General features: G+C 41.2%; 1 protein-coding gene across 1 annotated transcript in view; it reads left to right on the top strand.

Moving 5' to 3' along the window:
* TNPO2 (transportin 2) overlaps nt 1-21,633 on the top strand; it is a gene marked incomplete in the record, with an annotated part of 104,793 nt that overhangs the window by 62,217 nt on the left and 20,943 nt on the right. The window contains 1 exon segment of the mRNA XM_053717838.1: nt 14,071-14,145. Coding sequence (XP_053573813.1) covers nt 14,071-14,145 — 75 coding nt within the window.

The raw sequence follows: 21,633 nt of genomic DNA, 5'->3' as shown, positions 1-21,633 counted from the left end.
AGTTCCTTGCTACGGGTCCAGATCCAGGGATCCCAAGGCGGCTCTAGTGGATGCACTAGTAGCACCTTGGACCTTCAAACTAGCTTATGTGTTCCCGCCGTTTCCTCTCATCCCCAGGCTGGTAGCCAGGATCAATCAGGAGAGGGCGTCGGTGATCTTGATAGCTCCTGCGTGGCCACGCAGGACTTGGTATGCAGATCTGGTGAATATGTCATCGGCTCCACCTTGGAAGCTACCTTTGAGACGAGACCTTCTTGTTCAGGGTCCGTTCGAACATCCGAATCTGGTTTCACTCCAGCTGACTGCTTGGAGATTGAACGCTTGATTTTATCGAAGCGAGGTTTCTCAGATTCTGTTATCGATACTCTTGTTCAGGCCAGAAAGCCTGTAACTAGAAAGATTTACCATAAAATTTGGAAAAAATATATCTGTTGGTGTGAATCTAAAGGATTCCCTTGGGACAAGGTCAAGATTCCTAGGATTCTATCCTTCCTTCAAGAAGGATTGGAAAAAGGATTATCGGCAAGTTCCCTGAAGGGACAGATTTCTGCCTTGTCGGTGTTACTTCACAAAAAACTGGCAGCTGTGCCAGATGTTCAAGCCTTTGTTCAGGCTCTGGTTAGAATCAAGCCTGTTTACAAACCTTTGACTCCTCCTTGGAGTCTCAATTTAGTTCTTTCAGTTCTTCAGGGGGTTCCGTTTGAACCCTTACATTCCGTTGATATTAAGTTATTATCTTGGAAAGTTTTGTTTTTAGTTGCAATTTCTTCTGCTAGAAGAGTTTCAGAATTATCTGCTCTGCAGTGTTCTCCTCCTTATCTGGTGTTCCATGCAGATAAGGTGGTTTTACGTACTAAACCTGGTTTTCTTCCAAAAGTTGTCTCTAACAAAAACATTAACCAGGAGATTATCGTACCTTCTCTGTGTCCGAAACCAGTTTCAAAGAAGGAACGCTTGTTGCACAATTTGGATGTTGTTCGCGCTCTAAAATTCTATTTAGATGCTACAAAGGATTTTAGACAAACATCTTCCCTGTTTGTTGTTTATTCAGGTAAAAGGAGAGGTCAAAAAGCAACTTCTACCTCTCTCTCTTTTTGGATTAAGAGCATCATCAGATTGGCTTACGAGACTGCCGGACGGCAGCCTCCCGAAAGAATCACGGCTCATTCCACTAGGGCTGTGGCTTCCACATGGGCCTTCAAGAACGAGGCTTCTGTTGATCAGATATGTAGGGCAGCGACTTGGTCTTCACTGCACACTTTTACCAAATTTTACAAGTTTGATACTTTTGCTTCTTCTGAGGCTATTTTTGGGAGAAAGGTTTTGCAATCCGTGGTGCCTTCCATTTAGGTGACCTGATTTGCTCCCTCCCTTCATCCGTGTCCTAAAGCTTTGGTATTGGTTCCCACAAGTAAGGATGACGCCGTGGACCGGACACACCTATGTTGGAGAAAACAGAATTTATGTTTACCTGATAAATTTCTTTCTCCAACGGTGTGTCCGGTCCACGGCCCGCCCTGGTTTTTTAATCAGGTCTGATAATTTATTTTCTTTAACTACAGTCACCACGGTACCATATGGTTTCTCCTATGCTATTATTCCTCCTTAACGTCGGTCGAATGACTGGGGTAGGCGGAGCCTAGGAGGGATCATGTGACCAGCTTTGCTGGGCTCTTTGCCATTTCCTGTTGGGGAAGAGAATATCCCCACAAGTAAGGATGACGCCGTGGACCGGACACACCGTTGGAGAAAGAAATTTATCAGGTAAACATAAATTCTGTTTTCTATTTTTCTGTATAATGTTCATATTGTTTTTTTTTTTTGTTTTTTTTTTTGTGTGTGTGTGTGGATCTTGTTAAACAAGTGAATAAATAAATATTATACTTTTTGAGTATAAATAGTTTATTTCTCCAACATAGGTGTGTCCGGTCCACGGCGTCATCCTTACTTGTGGGATATTCTCCTCCCCAACAGGAAATGGCAAAGAGCCCAGCAAAGCTGGTCACATGATCCCTCCTAGGCTCCGCCTACCCCAGTCATTCTCTTTGCCGTTGTACAGGCAACATCTCCACGGAGATGGCTTAGAGTTTTTTAGTGTTTAACTGTAGTTTTTATTATTCAATCAAGAGTTTGTTATTTTGAAATAGTGCTGGTATGTACTATTTACTCAGAAACAGAAAAGAGATGAAGATTTCTGTTTGTATGAGGAAAATGATTTTAGCAACCGTCACTAAAATCCATGGCTGTTCCACACAGGACTGTTGAGAGCAATTAACTTCAGTTGGGGGAACAGTGTGCAGTCTCTTGCTGCTTGAGGTATGACACATTCTAACAAGACGATGTAATGCTGGAAGCTGTCATTTTCCCTATGGGATCCGGTAAGCCATGTTTATTACGATCGTAAATAAGGGCTTCACAAGGGCTTATTAAAACTGTAGACTTTTTTTGGGCTAAATCGATTCATTATTAACACATATTTAGCCTTGAGGAATCATTTTATCTGGGTATTTTGATATAATAATATCGGCAGGCACTGGTTTAGACACCTTATTCTTTAGGGTCTTTCCCAAAGCATAAGCAGAGCCTCATTTTCGCGCCGGTGTTGCGCACTTGTTTTTGAGAGGCATGGCATGCAGTCGCATGTGAGAGGAGCTCTGATACTTAGAAAAGACTTTCTGAAGGCGTCATTTGGTATCGTATTCCCCTTTGGGCTTGGTTGGGTCTCGGCAAAGCAGATACCAGGGACTGTAAAGGGGTTAAAGTTCAAAACGGCTCCGGTTCCGTTATTTTAAGGGTTAAAGCTTCCAAATTTGGTGTGCAATACTTTTAAGGCTTTAAGACACTGTGGTGAAAATTTGGTGAATTTTGAACAATTCCTTCATGTTTTTTCGCAATTGCAGTAATAAAGTGTGTTCAGTTTAAAATTTAAAGTGACAGTAACGGTTTTATTTTAAAACGTTTTTTGTACTGTTATCAAGTTTATGCCTGTTTAACATGTCTGAACTACCAGATAGACTGTGTTCTGAATGTGGGGAAGCCAGAATTCCTATTCATTTAAATAAATGTGATTTATGTGATAATGACAATGATGCCCAAGATGATTCCTCAAGTGAGGGGAGTAAGCATGGTACTGCATCATTCCCTCCTTCGTCTACACGAGTCTTGCCCACTCAGGAGGCCCCTAGTACATCTAGCGCGCCAATACTCCTTACTATGCAACAATTAACGGCTGTAATGGATAATTCTGTCATAAACATTTTAGCCAAAATGAACACTTATCAGCGTAAGCGCGGCTGCTCTGTTTTAGATACTGAAGAGCATGACGACGCTGATAATAATATTTCTGAAGGGCCCCTAACCCAGTCTGATGGGGCCAGGGAGGTTTTGTCTGAGGGAGAAATTACTGATTCAGGGAACATTTCTCAACAGGCTGAACCTGATGTGATTGCATTTAAATTTAAGTTGGAACATCTCCGCATTCTGCTTAAGGAGGTATTATCCACTCTGGATGATTGTGACAAGTTGGTCATCCCAGAGAAACTTTGTAAAATGGACAAGTTCCTCGAGGTGCCGGGGCTCCCAGAAGCTTTTCCTATACCCAAGCGGGTGGCGGACATTGTTAATAAAGAATGGGAAAGGCCCGGTATTCCTTTCGTCCCTCCCCCCATATTTAAAAAATTGTTTCCTATGGTCGACCCCAGAAAGGACTTATGGCAGACAGTCCCCAAGGTCGAGGGAGCGGTTTCCACTTTAAACAAACGCACCACTATACCCATAGAGGATAGTTGTGCTTTCAAAGATGCTATGGATAAAAAATTAGAAGGTTTGCTTAAAAAAAATGTTTGTTCAGCAAGGTTACCTTCTACAACCAATTTCATGCATTGTCCCTGTCGCTACAGCCGCATGTTTCTGGTTCGATGATCTGATAAGAGCGGTCGATAGTGATTCTCCTCCTTTGGAGGAGATTATGGACAGAATCAATGCTCTCAAATTGGCTAATTCTTTCACCCTAGACGCCACTTTGCAATTGGCTAGGTTAGCGGCTAAGAATTCTGGGTTTGCTATTGTGGCGCGCAGAGCGCTTTGGTTGAAATCTTGGTCGGCTGATGCGTCTTCCAAGAACAAGCTACTTAACATTCCTTTCAAGGGGAAAACGCTGTTTGGCCCTGACTTGAAAGAGATTATCTCTGATATCACTGGGGGTAAGGGCCACGCCCTTCCTCAGGATCGGCCTTTCAAGGCAAAAAATAAACCTAATTTTCGTCCCTTTCGTAGAAATGGACCAGCCCAAGGTGCTACGTCCTCTAAGCAAGAGGGTAATACTTCTCAAGCCAAGCCAGCTTGGAGACCAATGCAAGGCTGGAACAAGGGAAAGCAGGCCAAGAAACCTGCCACTGCTACCAAGACAGCATGAAATGTTGGCCCCCGATCCGGGACCGGATCTGGTGGGGGGCAGACTCTCTCTCTTCGCTCAGGCTTGGGCAAGAGATGTTCTGGATCCTTGGGCGCTAGAAATAGTCTCCCAAGGTTATCTTCTGGAATTCAAGGGACTTCCCCCAAGGGGGAGGTTCCACAGGTCTCAGTTGTCTTCAGACCACATAAAAAGACAGGCATTCTTACATTGTGTAGAAGACCTGTTAAAAATGGGAGTGATTCATCCTGTTCCATTAAGAGAACAAGGGATGGGGTTCTACTCCAATCTGTTCATAGTTCCCAAAAAAGAGGGAACGTTCAGACCAATCTTAGATCTCAAGATCTTAAACAAGTTTCTCAAGGTTCCATCGTTCAAGATGGAAACCATTCGAACTATTCTTCCTTCCTTCCAGGAAGGTCAATTCATGACCACGGTGGATTTAAAGGATGCGTATCTACATATTCCTATCCACAAGGAACATCATCGGTTCCTAAGGTTCGCATTCCTGGACAAACATTACCAGTTCGTGGCGCTTCCTTTCGGATTAGCCACTGCTCCAAGGATTTTCACAAAGGTACTAGGGTCCCTTCTAGCTGTGCTAAGACCAAGGGGCATTGCTGTAGTACCTTACTTGGACGACATTCTGATTCAAGCGTCGTCCCTTCCTCAAGCAAAGGCTCACACGGACATTGTCCTGGCCTTTCTCAGATCTCACGGATGGAAGGTGAACGTGGAAAAGAGTTCTCTATCCCCGTCAACATGGGTTCCCTTCTTGGGAACAATAATAGACTCCTTAGAAATGAGGATTTTTCTGACAGAGGCCAGAAAAACAAAGCTTCTAGACTCTTGTCGGATACTTCATTCCGTTCCTCTTCCTTCCATAGCTCAGTGCATGGAAGTGATCGGGTTGATGGTAGCGGCAATGGACATAGTTCCTTTTGCGCGCATTCATCTAAGACCATTACAACTGTGCATGCTCAGTCAGTGGAATGGGGACTATACAGACTTGTCTCCGAAGATACAAGTAAATCAGAGGACCAGAGACTCACTCCGTTGGTGGCTGTCCCTGGACAACCTGTTACAAGGGATGACATTCCGCAGACCAGAGTGGGTCATTGTCACGACCGACGCCAGTCTGATGGGCTGGGGCGCGGTCTGGGGATCCCTGAAAGCTCAGGGTCTTTGGTCTCGGGAAGAATCTCTTCTACCGATAAATATTCTGGAACTGAGAGCGATATTCAATGCTCTCAAGGCTTGGCCTCAGCTAGCGAGGGCCAAGTTCATACGGTTTCAATCAGACAACATGACAACTGTTGCGTACATCAACCATCAGGGGGGAACAAGGAGTTCCCTAGCGATGGAAGAAGTGACCAAAATCATTCTATGGGCGGAGTCTCACTCCTGCCACCTGTCTGCTATCCACATCCCAGGAGTGGAAAATTGGGAAGCGGATTTTCTGAGTCGTCAGACATTGCATCCGGGGGAGTGGGAACTCCATCCGGAAATCTTTGCCCAAGTCACTCAGCTGTGGGGCATTCCAGACATGGATCTGATGGCCTCTCGTCAGAACTTCAAAGTTCCTTGCTACGGGTCCAGATCCAGGGATCCCAAGGCGGCTCTAGTGGATGCACTAGTAGCACCTTGGACCTTCAAACTAGCTTATGTGTTCCCGCCGTTTCCTCTCATCCCCAGGCTGGTAGCCAGGATCAATCAGGAGAGGGCGTCGGTGATCTTGATAGCTCCTGCGTGGCCACGCAGGACTTGGTATGCAGATCTGGTGAATATGTCATCGGCTCCACCTTGGAAGCTACCTTTGAGACGAGACCTTCTTGTTCAGGGTCCGTTCGAACATCCGAATCTGGTTTCACTCCAGCTGACTGCTTGGAGATTGAACGCTTGATTTTATCGAAGCGAGGGTTCTCAGATTCTGTTATTGATACTCTTGTTCAGGCCAGAAAGCCTGTAACTAGAAAGATTTACCACAAAATTTGGAAAAAATATATCTGTTGGTGTGAATCTAAAGGATTCTCTTGGGACAAGGTTAAGATTCCTAGGATTCTATCCTTCCTTCAAGAAGGATTGGAAAAAGGATTATCTGCAAGTTCCCTGAAGGGACAGATTTCTGCCTTGTCGGTGTTACTTCACAAAAAACTGGCTGCTGTGCCAGATGTTCAAGCCTTTGTTCAGGCTCTGGTTAGAATTAAGCCTGTTTACAAACCTTTGACTCCTCCTTGGAGTCTCAATTTAGTTCTTTCAGTTCTTCAGGGGGTTCCGTTTGAACCCTTGCATTCCGTTGATATTAAGTTATTATCTTGGAAAGTTTTGTTTTTAGTTGCAATTTCTTCTGCTAGAAGAGTTTCAGAATTATCTGCTCTGCAGTGTTCTCCTCCTTATCTGGTGTTCCATGCAGATAAGGTGGTTTTACGTACTAAACCTGGTTTTCTTCCAAAAGTTGTTTCTAACAAAAACATTAACCAGGAGATTATCGTACCTTCTCTGTGTCCGAAACCAGTTTCAAAGAAGGAACGTTTGTTGCACAATTTGGATGTTGTTCGCGCTCTAAAATTCTATTTAGATGCTACTAAGGATTTTAGACAAACATCTTCCTTGTTTGTTGTTTATTCTGGTAAAAGGAGAGGTCAAAAAGCAACTTCTACCTCTCTCTCTTTTTGGATTAAAAGCATCATCAGATTGGCTTACGAGACTGCCGGACGGCAGCCTCCCGAAAGAATCACAGCTCATTCCACTAGGGCTGTGGCTTCCACATGGGCCTTCAAGAACGAGGCTTCTGTTGATCAGATATGTAGGGCAGCGACTTGGTCTTCACTGCACACTTTTACCAAATTTTACAAGTTTGATACTTTTGCTTCTTCTGAGGCTATTTTTGGGAGAAAGGTTTTGCAAGCCGTGGTGCCTTCCATTTAGGTGACTTGATTTGCTCCCTCCCTTCATCCGTGTCCTAAAGCTTTGGTATTGGTTCCCACAAGTAAGGATGACGCCGTGGACCGGACACACCTATGTTGGAGAAAACAGAATTTATGTTTACCTGATAAATTACTTTCTCCAACGGTGTGTCCGGTCCACGGCCCGTCCTGGTTTTTTTAATCAGGTCTGATAATTTATTTTCTTTAACTACAGTCACCACGGTACCATATGGTTTCTCCTATGCAAATATTCCTCCTTAACGTCGGTCGAATGACTGGGGTAGGCGGAGCCTAGGAGGGATCATGTGACCAGCTTTGCTGGGCTCTTTGCCATTTCCTGTTGGGGAGGAGAATATCCCACAAGTAAGGATGACGCCGTGGACCGGACACACCGTTGGAGAAAGTAATTTATCAGGTAAACATAAATTCTGTTTTGAAGCAAAATGTTAGGTGCATTTCTTTCATGTAATTAGCAAGAGTCCATGAGCTAGTGACGTATGGGATATACATTCCTACCAGGAGGGGCAAAGTTTCCCAAACCTCAAAATGCCTATAAATACACCCCTCACCACACCCACAATTCAGTTTTACAAACTTTGCCTCCTATGGAGGTGGTGAAGTAAGTTTGTGCTAGATTCTACGTTGATATGCGATCCGCAGCAGGCTGGAGCCCGGTTTTCCTGTCAGCGTGCAGTGAATGTCAGAGGGATGTGAGGAGAGTATTGCCTATTTGAATTCAATGATCTCCTTCTACAGGGTCTATTTCATAGGTTCTCTGTTATCGGTCGTAGAGATTCATCTCTTACCTCCCTTTTCAGATCGACGATATACTCATATATACCATTACCTCTACTGATTCTCGTTTCAGTACTGGTTTGGCTTTCTACTACATGTAGATGAGTGTCCTGGGGTAAGTAAGTCTTATTTTCTGTGACACACTAAGCTATGGTTGGGCACTTTTTATATAAAGTTCTAAATATATGTATTCAAACATTTATTTGCCTTGACTCAGGATGTTCAACGTTCCTTATTTCAGACAGTCAGTTTCATATTTGGGATAATGCATATGAATAAATCAATTTTTGACGTTTTTTTTGCGCCAAAAGTGTCGGCGTTCCGGATGTGGCGTCATTTTTGGCGCCAAAAGCATTTAGGCGCCAAATAATGTGGGCGTCTTTTTTTTTTTTTTTTTGGCGCTAAAAAATATGGGCGTCACTATTGTCTCCACATTATTTAAGTCTCATTTATTGCTTCTGGTTGCGAGAAGCTTGTTCACTGGCATTTTTTTCCCATTCCTGAAACTGTCATTTTGATCAATTTTGCTTTATATGTTGTTTTTTTTATTACATATTGCAAGATGTCCCACGTTAACACCGAGTCAGAAGATACTTCTGAAAAATCGCTGCCTGTTGCTGGATCTACCAAAGTTAAGTGTATCTGCTGTAAACTTGTGGTATCTGTTCCTCCAGCTGTTTGTACTGAATGTCATGACAAACTTGTTAATGCAGATAATATTTCCTTTAGTAATGTTACATTACCTGTTGCTGTTCCGTCAACATCTAATACTCAGAGTGTTCCTGATAACATAAGAGATTTTGTTTCTAAATCCATTAAGAAGGCTATGTCTGTTGTTCCTCCTTCTAGTAAACGTAAAAGGTCTTTTAAAACTTCTCATTTTTCAGATGAATTTTTAAATGAACATCATCATTCTGATAATGGTTCTTCTGGTTCAGAGGATTCTGTCTCAGAGGTTGATGCTGATAAATCTTCATATTTATTTAAAATGGAATTTATTCGTTCTTTACTTAAAGAAGTCCTAATTGCATTAGAAATAGAGGATTCTGGTCCTCTTGATACTAAATCTAAACGTTTAAATAAGGTTTTTAAATCTCCTGTAGTTATTCCAGAAGTTTTTCCTGTCCCTGATGCTATTTCTGAAGTAATTTCCAGGGAATGGAATAATTTGGGTAATTCATTTACTCCTTCTAAACGTTTTAAGCAATTATATCCTGTGCCATCTGACAGATTAGAGTTTTGGGACAAAATCCCTAAGGTTGATGGGGCTGTCTCTACTCTTGCTAAGCGTACTACTATTCTTACGGCAGATAGTACTTCCTTTAAGGATCCTTTAGATAGGAAAATTGAATCCTTTCTAAGAAAAGCTTACTTGTGTTCAGGTAATCTTCTTAGACCTGCTATATCTTTAGCGGATGTTGCTGCAGCTTCAACTTTTTGGTTAGAAGCTTTAGCGCAACAAGTAACAGATCATAATTCTCATAGCATTATTAATCTTCTTCAACATGCTAATAATTTTATTTGTGATGCCATCTTTGATATCATTAGAGTTGATGTCAGGTATATGTCTCTAGCTATTTTAGCTAGAAAAGCTTTATGGCTTAAAACTTGGAATGCTGATATGTCTTCTAAGTCTACTTTGCTTTCCCTTTCTTTCCAGGGTAATAAATTATTTGGTTCTCAGTTGGATTCTATTATCTCAACTGTTACTGGAGGGAAAGGAACTTTTTTTACCACAGGATAAAAAATCTAAAGGTAAATTTAGGTCTAATAATCGTTTTCGTTCCTTTCGTCACAATAAGGAACAAAAGCCTGATCCTTCATCCACAGGAGCGGTATCAGTTTGGAAACCATCTCCAGTCTGGAATAAATCCAAGCCTTTTAGAAAACCAAAGCCAGCTCCTAAGTCCACATGAAGGTGCGGCCCTCATTCCAGCCCAGCTGGTAGGGGGCAGATTACGTTTTTTCAAAGAAATTTGGATCAATTCAATTCACAATCTTTGGATTCAGAACATTGTTTCAGAAGGGTACAGAATTGGCTTCAAGATAAGGCCTCCTGCAAAGAGATGTTTTCTTTCCCGTGTCCCAGTAAACCCAGCGAAGGCTCGAGCATTTCTGAAATGTGTTTCAGATCTAGAGTTGGCTGGAGTAATTATGCCAGTTCCAGTTCTGGAACAGGGGCTGGGGTTTTATTCAAATCTCTTCATTGTACCAAAGAAGGAGAATTCCTTCAGACCAGTTCTGGATCTAAAAATATTGAATCGTTATGTAAGGATACCAACATTCAAAATGGTAGCTGTAAGGACTATCCTGCCTTTTGTTCAGCAAGGGCATTATATGTGCACAATAGATTTACAGGATGCATATCTGCATATTCCGATTCATCCAGATCACTATCAGTTACTGATATTCTCTTTCCTAGACAAGCATTACCAGTTTGTGGCTCTGCCGTTTGGCCTAGCAACAGCTCCAAGAATTTTTACAAAGGTACTCGGTGCCCTTCTGTCTGTAATCAGAGAACAGCGTATTGTGGTATTTCCTTATTTGGACGATATCTTGTTACTTGCTCAGTCTTCACATTTAGCAGAATCTCATACGAATCGACTTGTGTTGTTTCTTCAAGATCATGGTTGGAGGATCAATTTACCAAAAAGTTCATTGAAGGTAACCTTTTTAGGTTTCCAGATAGATTCAGTGTCCATGACTCTGTCTTTGACAGACAAGAGACGTCTAAAATTGATTTCAGCTTGTCGAAACCTTCAGTCACAATCATTCCCTTCGGTAGCCTTATGCATGGAAATTCTAGGTCTTATGACTGCTGCATTGGACGCGATCCCCTTTGCTCGTTTTCACATGCGACCTCTTCAGCTCTGTATGCTGAACCAGTGGTGCAGGGATTACACAAAGATATCTCGATTAATATCTTTAAAACCGATTGTACGACATTCTCTGACGTGGTGGACAGATCACCATCGTTTAGTTCAGGGGGCTTCTTTTGTTCTTCCGACCTGGACTGTAATTTCAACAGATGCAAGTCTGACAGGTTGGGCAGCTGTTTGGGGGTCTCTGACAGCACAAGGGGTTTGGGAATCTCAGGAGGTGAGATTACCGATCAATATTTTGGAACTCCGTGCAATTTTCAGAGCTCTTCAGTCATGGCCTCTTCTAAAGAGAGAATCGTTCATTTGTTTTCAGACAGACAATGTCACAACTGTGGCATACATCAATCATCAAGGAGGGACTCACAGTCCTCTGGCTATGAAAGAAGTATCTCGAATACTGGTATGGGCGGAATCCAGCTCCTGTCTAATTTCTGCGGTTCATATCCCAGGTATAGACAATTGGGAAGCGGATTATCTCAGTCGCCAAACGTTACATCCGGGCGAATGGTCTCTTCACCCAGAGGTATTTCTTCAGATTGTTCAAATGTGGGGACTTCCAGAAATAGATCTGATGGCTTCTCATCTAAACAAGAAACTTCCCAGGTATCTGTCCAGATCCAGGGATCCTCAGGCGGAAGCAGTGGATGCATTGTCACTTCCTTGGAAGTATCATCCTGCCTATATCTTTCCGCCTCTAGTTCTTCTTCCAAGAGTAATCTCCAAGATTCTGAAGGAATGCTCGTTAGTTCTGCTGGTGGCTCCAGCATGGCCTCACAGGTTTTGGTATGCGGATCTTGTCCGGATGGCCTCTTGCCAACCATGGACTCTTCCGTTAAGACCAGACCTTCTGTCACAAGGTCCTTTTTTCCATCAGGATCTCAAATCCTTAAATTTAAAGGTATGGAGATTGAACGCTTGATTCTTGGTCAAAGAGGTTTCTCTGACTCTGTGATTAATACTATGTTACAGGCTCGTAAATCTGTATCTAGAAAGATATATTATCGAGTTTGGAAGACTTACATTTCTTGGTGTCTTTCTCATCATTTTTCCTGGCATTCTTTTAGAATTCCGAGAATTTTACAGTTTCTTCAGGATGGTTTGGATAAAGGTTTGTCTGCAAGTTCCTTGAAAGGACAAATCTCAGCTCTTTCTGTTCTTTTTCACAGAAAGATTGCTAATCTTCCTGATATTCATTGTTTTGTGCAAGCTTTGGTTCGTATAAAGCCTGTCATTAAGTCAATTTCTCCTCCTTGGAGTTTGAATTTGGTTCTGGGGGCTCTTCAAGCTCCTCCGTTTGAACCTATGCATTCATTGGACATTAAATTACTTTCTTGGAAAGTTTTGTTTCTTTTGGCCATCTCTTCTGCTAGAAGAGTTTCTGAATTATCTGCTCTTTCTTGTGAGTCTCCTTTTCTGATTTTTCATCAGGATAAGGCGGTGTTGCGAACTTCTTTTCAATTTTTACCTAAGGTTGTGAATTCTAACAACATTAGTAGAGAAATTGTGGTTCCTTCATTGTGTCCTAATCCTAAGAATTCTAAGGAGAGATCATTGTATTCTTTGGATGTAGTTAGAGCTTTGACATATTATGTTGAAGCTACTAAGAATTTCCGAAAGACTTCTAGTCTATTTGTTATCTTTTCCGGTTCTAGGAAAGGTCAGAAGGCCTCTGCCATTTCTTTGGCATCTTGGTTGAAATCTTTAATTCATCATGCTTATGTTGAGTCGGGTAAAACTCCGCCTCAAAGGATTACAGCTCATTCTACTAGGTCAGTTTCTACTTCCTGGGCGTTTATGAATGAAGCTTTGGTTGATCAGATTTGCAAAGCAGCAACTTGGTCTACTTTGCATACTTTTACTAAATTCTACCATTTTGATGCGTTTTCTTCTTCTGAAGCTGTTTTTGGTAGAAAAGTACTTCAGGCAGCTGTTTCAGTTCTTCTGCTTATAATTTCAGTTTTCTTCATTATAAGATTTAAACTTTATTTTTGGGTGTGGATTTTTTTCAGCGGAATTGGCTGTCTTTATTTTATCCCTCCCTCTCTAGTGACTCTTGCGTGGAAGATCCACATCTTGGGTAGTCATTATCCCATACGTCACTAGCTCATGGACTCTTGCTAATTACATGAAAGAAAACATAATTTATGTAAGAACTTACCTGATAAATTCATTTCTTTCATATTAGCAAGAGTCCATGAGGCCCACCCTTTTTGTGGTGGCTATGATTTTTTTTGTATAAAGCACAATTATTCCAATTCCTTATTTTTTATGCTTTCGCACTTTTTTCTTATCACCCCACTTCTTGGCTATGCGTTAAACTGATTTGTGGGTGTGGTGAGGGGTGTATTTATAGGCATTTTGAGGTTTGGGAAACTTTGCCCCTCCTGGTAGGAATGTATATCCCATACGTCACTAGCTCATGGACTCTTGCTAATATGAAAGAAATCAATTTATCAGGTAAGTTCTTACATAAATTATGTTTTTCTGTGGTGCCTGTAATACCAGAGTACATAAAATCCTGTAATTGGCCAAAGAGAATAATTTAAGTTCTACATTTTCTTAAAGACAAGAGGCGGTGCTTACACTTACTTGGCTTGTATTGCTACACTCTTTACTTAAAGAGCAGCCCAAACTTTACTGAATAAATGTTCTGTAGCTGGCATGTTTTGCCTCCTTTTTCATGTAGTTTAGCTCTGTTGGGGACTTTTCTATTTCTCAGAACTGAAAATGCACACTGCAGACTTCAGTGCTAACCCTGATATATATTTCCTTAATTGGCTTTAGCTTATAATTGTGCAAAACGGTACAATGTATACTATTAGAACTGTGGCTAGCCTTCTCTGCAGGCTAAAGCCCATATTGACTCCTCTAAGGCAAATGGTGGGTGGAGTTTGACAGGAAAAAAAAACTGCAGCAAGCAAAAAGTTTGTTTATACAAATGTTTAGACTTTGCTGCTATTAAATAGCAATACAAAATAGATGTCTTGTAATTTCAGGGTGCTTACTGCCCCTTTTAATAGCATGTGATTTTATACAAGTGAACTTTTTGTTTCAGGATTTTATCTTCTTCTGCGACGCTGTGGCTTCATGGGTGAGCCCGAAGGATGATCTTCGGGACATGTTCTATAAGGTAGGTTGATAGATTCAATAGCAGTTTCCATCTAAAGGGGAGGAGAGTCCTCGGCTTTATTCATTACTGTTGGGAATTAAGAACCTGGCCACCAGGAGGAGGCAAAGACACCCCAGCCAAAGTCACAGGAGGATGGCAGAGAATGCTAAGGTCAGGTTTTTCTGTTTTAGCTTGTAGGGCTCTGTGGCTAAAATCTTGGTCTGTGGACATGACCTCTAAATTGAGGCTGTTGTCCCTGCCTTTTCAAGGAAGGATTCTGTTCTGTCCAGGACTGGATTCGATCATATCCACAGTTACGGGAGGCAAAGGAGCTTTCCTACCGCAGGATAAGAAGGCTAAGCCTAAGGGATCTACTTTTCCTTCCTTTCGTTTAGACAAGGCCCAGCTCCAGCAGCCCGCCGCAAAAGCGGACCAATCCAAGGGATCTTTGAAGCCGGCTCAATCTTGGAACAAGTATAAGCAGAGCAAGAAGCTGCCGAGTCAAAATCAGCATGAAGGGGCGGCCCCTGATCGGTCTCCAGATCACGTAGGGGGCAGATTATCTCTATTCTCAGAAGCCTGGTTGCAGGACGTTCAGGACCCTTGGGTTCTTGAGGTTGTCGTCCAGGGTTACAGAATAGGGTTCAGATCCCATCTGCCCAGGGGCAGATTCCTCCTGTCAAACCGTTCTTCAAGACCAGAAAAGAGAGGCCTTTCTAGAATGTGTGAGGGATCGCTCCTCTCTAGGTGTGATCGTACCAGTACCCCAAGCAGAGAGTGGTCTAGGGTACTATTCAAATCTTTTTGTGGTTCCAAAGAAGGGTACGTTCCGCCCAATTTTGGACCTAAAGTGTTTAAAAAAGTTTGAGTATTCCATTGTTCAAAATGGAAACGATCAGATCTATCCTGCCTCTTGTTCAAGAGGGACAGTTCATGACTATAGACTTGAAGGACGTTTACCTTCATGTGCCAATTCACAGGAACCATTTCAGGTTATTAAGATTTGCATTTCTGGACCAACACTTCCAGTTTGTGGCCCTTCCTTTTGGTCTGGCGACGGCCCCGAGAATCTTCACCAAGGTTCTGGGGGCGCTACTTTCAGTGGCACCCTGTCTGGACGACATCCTAGTCCAGGCGCCGTCGCTTAGTCTTGCAGAGGATCATTAAAGAGCTCTTTTGCTCCAGTCCCACGGTTGGAGGATCAACTCCGGAAAGAGTTCCCTGGTTCTCAGCCACAGGGTGGATTTCCTAGGCACGATAATAGACTCTATGTCCATGAAAATATTTTGCGTCCACCTGTCTTGTCCTTCAGTCCAGTTTCATAGTGATACATATTTGTTTTTAAAGAAAATATTAATAAAACTTTATATATATATATCTTTTAATTTTACTTTACTTTGTGCTCATTTTTCCAAGAGGAATATATAGATCCAGGTGTGTTTAATGACCTGCAACATTTAAAATATTATAAATGTACACATTGGGAATAGCAAGCTAAATTGCGCCACCTTATATCACAACATTTACTTGTAAACTTATGGGATAAGGTTTTTAAAGGTGAGCTACATTCCCTACCAATCACAGTCTAAACTTTTTTTTTTTTTTTATACTTTTTATCCCCAGACTACATAGATTGGTATCTAGATCACTCGCTATTTTGGGGTCTATTATACCCCTCAACACTAAGTAATCTCCAAGATTCTGAAGGAATGCTCGTTTGTTCTGCTGGTAGCTCCGGCATGGCCTCACAGGTTTTGGTATGCGGATCTTGTCCAGATGGCCTCTTGCCATCCGATGACTCTTCCGCTACGACCAGACCTTCTGTCGCAAGGTCCTTTTTTCCATCAGGATCTCAAATCCTTAAATTTAAAGGTATGGAGATTGAACGCTTGATTCTTGGTCAAAGAGGTTTCTCTGTCTCTGTGATTAATACTATGTTACAGGCTCGTAAATCTGTATCCAGAGAGATATATTATAGAGTCTGGAAGACTTATATTTCTTGGTGTCTTTCTCATCATTTTTCTTGGCATTCTTTTAGAATTCCGAGAATTTTACAGTTTCTTCACGATGGTTTAGATAAAGGTTTATCCGCAAGTTCTTTGAAAGGACAAATCTCTGCTCTTTCTGTTTTTCACAGAAAGATTGCTAATCTTCCTGATATTCATTGTTTTGTACAAGCTTTGGTTCGTATAAAACCTGTCATTAAGTCAATTTCTCCTCCTTGGAGTTTGAATTTGGTTCTGGGGGCTCTTCAAGCTCCTCCGTTTGAACCTATGCATTCATTGGACATTAAATTACTTTCTTGGAAAGTTTTTTGTTCCTTTTGGCAATCTCTTCTGCCAGAAGAGTTTCTGAATTATCTGCTCTTTCTTGTGAGTCTCCTTTTCTGATTTTTCATCAGGATAAGGCAGTGTTGCGAACTTCTTTTGAATTTTTACCTAAAGTTGTGAATTCTAACAACATTAGTAGAGAAATTGTGGTTCCTTCATTATGTCCTAATCCTAAGAATTCTAAGGAGAAATCATTGCATTCTTTGGATGTTGTTAGAGCTTTGAAATATTATGTTGAAGCTACTAAGTCTTTCCGAAAGACTTCTAGTTTATTTGTTATCTTTTCCGGTTCTAGAAAAGGCCAGAAAGCTTCTGCCATTTCTTTGGCATCTTGGTTGAAATCTTTAATTCATCTTGCCTATGTTGAGTCGGGTAAAACTCCGCCTCAAAGGATTACAGCTCATTCTACTAGGTCAGTTTCTACTTCCTGGGCGTTTAGGAATGAAGCTTCGATTGATCAGATTTGCAAAGCAGCAACTTGGTCCTCTTTGCATACTTTTACTAAATTCTACCATTTTGATGTATTTTCTTCTTCTGAAGCAGTTTTTGGTAGAAAAGTACTTCAGGCAGCGGTTTCAGTTTGAATCTTCTGCTTATGTTTTTCATTAAACTTTATTTTGGGTGTGGATTATTTTCAGCAGGAATTGGCTGTCTTTATTTTATCCCTCCCTCTCTAGTGACTCTTGCGTGGAAAGATCCACATCTTGGGTAATCATTATCCCATACGTCACTAGCTCATGGACTCTTGCTAATTACATGAAAGAAAACATAATTTATGTAAGAACTTACCTGATAAATTCATTTCTTTCATATTAGCAAGAGTCCATGAGGCCCGCCCTTTTTTTGGGGTGGTTATGATTTTTGTATAAAGCACAATTATTCCAATTCCTTATTTTATATGCTTTCGCACTTTTTTATCACCCCACTTCTTGGCTATTCGTTAAACTGAATTGTGGGTGTGGTGAGGGGTGTATTTATAGGCATTTTGAGGTTTGGGAAACTTTGCCCCTCCTGGTAGGAATGTATATCCCATACGTCACTAGCTCATGGACTCTTGCTAATATGAAAGAAATGAATTTATCAGGTAAGTTCTTACATAAATTATGTTTTTTGTTGCCGTATACCCTGATATATAATTTGGATAATATGGTAAATTTAGAACTAGTTTAATACTTACATGATAAGGAGTATTTTAAAAGTTAATTATAGACAACTTTAAGATAAAGAAATGATTTTATTTAACTTTAAGCATACAAATATTTTCACAATGTAAAAACAATACTAAATATGCCAAAAACAGCCATACGATTTATATATCTGTAAATAAAAACAGCAATGGAAGAGTTAATTAACAGGCTTTAAATAGCCAGGAATCCACCTAACTGGTATCTTGAGAAAGGCTGCCCAGCCGAAACGTGTTGATACCAGAGGACCTGCCACACTGATTGTGGTGCACAGGTGAACAAGGAACAAACGGAACTATTTTGCCCACTTCTGGAAAATATAAATACATCTTCTATCCAAGTCCGGTAAGGATTACCGCCATTCCTATCCACTAGCGGTATACTATTTGACTGCATTGAGGAGCAACAAGTGACCCCTAACATTGAGGGGTTCACTAATCTGGAGCGGACATAACAGGAAGCGGTAAGCCACAGACCGCAAAAACAAAACGACTAAGGTATACACCAAAAACCTGCCACACTGTTTGAGGTGTACAGGTCAAGAGCAAGAAATGACCCCCAGCATCGAGGGGCTCACTAAATAGGAGAGGTCACATCAGCAGAAGGCGATCCATCAGACCGAAAGGAGGAAGCACCTAAATAATCAAGAACATCAGTATTGAAAGTCACGGAGCAAGGAGCCACAGGAACGGTGAACGAAAGACCGTTTAAATAAAAAAGCCAACATAAGAAATAGAAGCTCAGTTACCAACGAAGATCAGTTGGGGACATATGTACAACAAATTTTTTTCCACTACGGACTCACCGCAATAATGCATTCACTCTGTTACACTATAAGGTAACATTAAGCCAATTGGTCTCTTAACGAATGACATTTCCTAATTTGTGCCCCTAAATATTGGGCTTACGGTGATATTAACCCTGAATATATATGCACTAAATTGTATAATTGTGGAGTTCAATTTAATTCTTGTATATTACAAAGAAAAAGGCTATTTAGAATTGCAGACACATTTCTGTTAGCAACATTGTAAGTTTTAATTGTATTAGATACATTTATAAAGAAGAAGGTTATATTTTATATTTTTAATATACAGCACTGATTTTTAGAGACACCGGTGTCCAGTTTCATAGTGATACATATTTGTTTTTAAAGAAAATATTAATAAAACTTTATATATATATCTTTTAATTTTACTTTACTTTGTGCTCATTTTTCCAAGAGGAATATATAGATCCAGGTGTGTTTAATGACCTGCAACATTTAAATTATAAATGTACACATTGGGAATAGCAAGTTAAATTGCGCCACCTTATATCACAACTTTGCTGATAGATGCCTTAGTGGTTCCTTGGGGATTCAGCCTAGCTTACCTTTTTCCACCGTTACCACTTCTCGTGTAGTGGCACGCATCAAATAAAAGCGGGCCTCGGCCATTCTGATAGCTCCTTCGTGGCCGCAGAGGACGTGGTTTGTGGAACTGGTGGGGATGTCATCATCTCTGCCATGGAGGTTACCCTGTTGCATTGATCTGCTGGAACAGGGCCCCTTTCAACATTGAAATCTAGATTCTCTGAGGCTGACTGCGTGGAGGTTGAACGCCTAGTCTTGACCAAGAGAGGCTTTTCTGAAAGTGTGATTGATACTCTAATTCAGGCAAGGAAGCCAGTCACTCATCACATCTACCATAAGGTGTGGAGGACTTACTTGTCCTGTTGTGAGAAGCAAGGATATCCTTGGCATAAGGTGTAGGTATCCAGGATTCTGTCCTTTCTCCAATACTGTTTGGAGAAGGGTCTTGCCGCTAGTTCCTTATAGTGACAGATTTCTGCATTGTTAGTCTTGTTGCATAGGAGACTTGCTGAGCTCCCTGACATTCAATCTTTTGTTTAGGCTCTGTCTAGAATCAGACCTGTCTTAAGACAATCTGCTCCCCCATGGAGCTTAAACTTGGTCCTTAAGGTTTTGCAGAGGGTTCCGTTTGAACCTATGCATTCCATTGACATTTAAGATTCTGTCCTGGAAGGTTCTCTTCCTGTTGGCTATTGCATCGGCACGCAGAGTATCTGAACTGGCTGCCTTGCAAAGTGAGCCTCCTTATCTGGTGTTTCATGCGGATAAGGCTGTGCTTCGCACTGGTTTGGGGTTTCTTCCCAAGGTGGTGTCTAACCGTAACTTCAATCAGGAAATAGTTGTTCCTCCTTTGTGTCCTAATCCTCCTCCTAAGGAGCGGTTACTTCATAACCTGGATATGGTTCGTGCCTTGAAGTTCTATCCTTCAGGCTACCAAGGATTTCAGGCAGTCTACGTCTTTTTGTGGTGTATTCTGGGAAGCAAGGGACATAGGGCCTCTGCTGCTTCTTTGTCTTTTTGGTTGAGGAGTTTGATTTGATTGGCTTATGAGACAGCGGGACATAAGCCTCCTCAGAGGATCACGGCTCATCTAACTAGAGCTGTGGCTTCATCTTGGGCCTTCAAGAATGAGGCCTCTATGGAGAAAATTTGGTCCTCCTTACACACTTTCAAAAAGTTTTCAAGTTTGACGTTTTTGCTTCTGCAGAAGCTGTTTTTGGGAGAGTTTTTGCAGGCTGTAGTGCCCTCTGATTAGGGTTCGTCTATTTACCCTCCCGGTTTCATTCAGTGTCCTCTAGAGCTTGGGTATTTGTTCCCAGCAGTAATGAATGAAACCGTGGACTCTCCTCCCCTTTAGATGGAAAACATAAATTATTCTTACCTGATAATTTCATTTCCATCGAGGGGTGGAGAGTCAACTGCTCCCGCCCGTATCTCCAATGGGCGGACCTAAATTTATCAATTCTGGCACCATTTATACCCTGATATTTCGCCTACTGTTCCTTGTTCCCTTGGCAGAATGACTGGGGGATAAAGGAAGTGGGGGGAGGTATTTAAGCCTTTGGTTGGGGTGTCTTTGCCTCCTCCTGGTGGCCAGGTTCTTAATTCCCAACCGTAATGAATGAAGCCGTTGGCTCTCCTCCCCTTGATGGAAATTAAATTATCAGGTAAGCATAATTTGTTTTTCTCTAATACATAAAAATAGCATATTGACCAGCTACTCTTTCATGTACTGGAAGATTTAAAAGGTTTATTCTGCTAATTTTACTATATCTGATTTTTCAAATAGAAACAACCACCCAGTAAGAATAGTTTCCAGCACTTCTGACCTTTTTATTTCAACATTCTTGAAATATATTTATTATGTTAGGCACAATATTTTGATTCTTTACCTATTGTGAAATGTATTTTTTTAGAAGCCGTTAGAATATTAGGTATATATTTGGAATAATCCAAAGATACTGCAGCTGCATTATCAGGGATTTAAATAAGGAGACATGAGTCCTCTTTGTTCAGTCAAGTGTTCCTTTTTCAAATGTCAAATGCTTATAGGCTGAAATTTGGCAGTTTACTACAAACAGTTACAGTGAGAAAAGTAGATTCCCTAATAGTTCCCAAACAATATTCAAACAAAGAACCCAATTTAATTGATATTTATGCTATACACAAAAAGAATTATAATATATACAGTATGTATATAATGTTCGTACACGTGAATTTAATAGCTGCCAGAAAAATAAACAATTAAATTGCGAAAGTGGGCCCACTTTAAATCTAATAATTCATAAAATTGTGGAGCAATTGATGTAAATCAGTCTTGATACATTTTTAAATCATTCCCAGTCATTTGTATCAAAAACTGTATCCAAATGCTATAAATCCAACGTTGATTGTAATTTGTTGGAATTGAGTAAACACTTACGGCTAGATTACGAGTTGTGCGTTAAGGTAAAAAAGCAACGTTAAGAGGTCCTAACGCTGCTTTTTTACACCCGTTGGTATTACGAGTCTTGAAGGTTTAGGGTCATCGCACACTTCTTTGGCCTTACTGCAAACGACATTCGTTAACTTCGTAAAGTATTTTTTTCTATAGGACTTCCATAGCGCCGGTATTAAGAGTCTGTCCTGGGAGGCCAAAAAG

The sequence above is a fragment of the Bombina bombina genome, chromosome 6 (genome assembly GCF_027579735.1).
Source record: "Bombina bombina isolate aBomBom1 chromosome 6, aBomBom1.pri, whole genome shotgun sequence".
Lineage (NCBI taxonomy): Eukaryota > Metazoa > Chordata > Amphibia > Anura > Bombinatoridae > Bombina > Bombina bombina.
The sequence above is the reverse complement of the archived record's forward strand: the minus strand, read 5'-3'. Positions and strand labels throughout refer to the sequence as shown.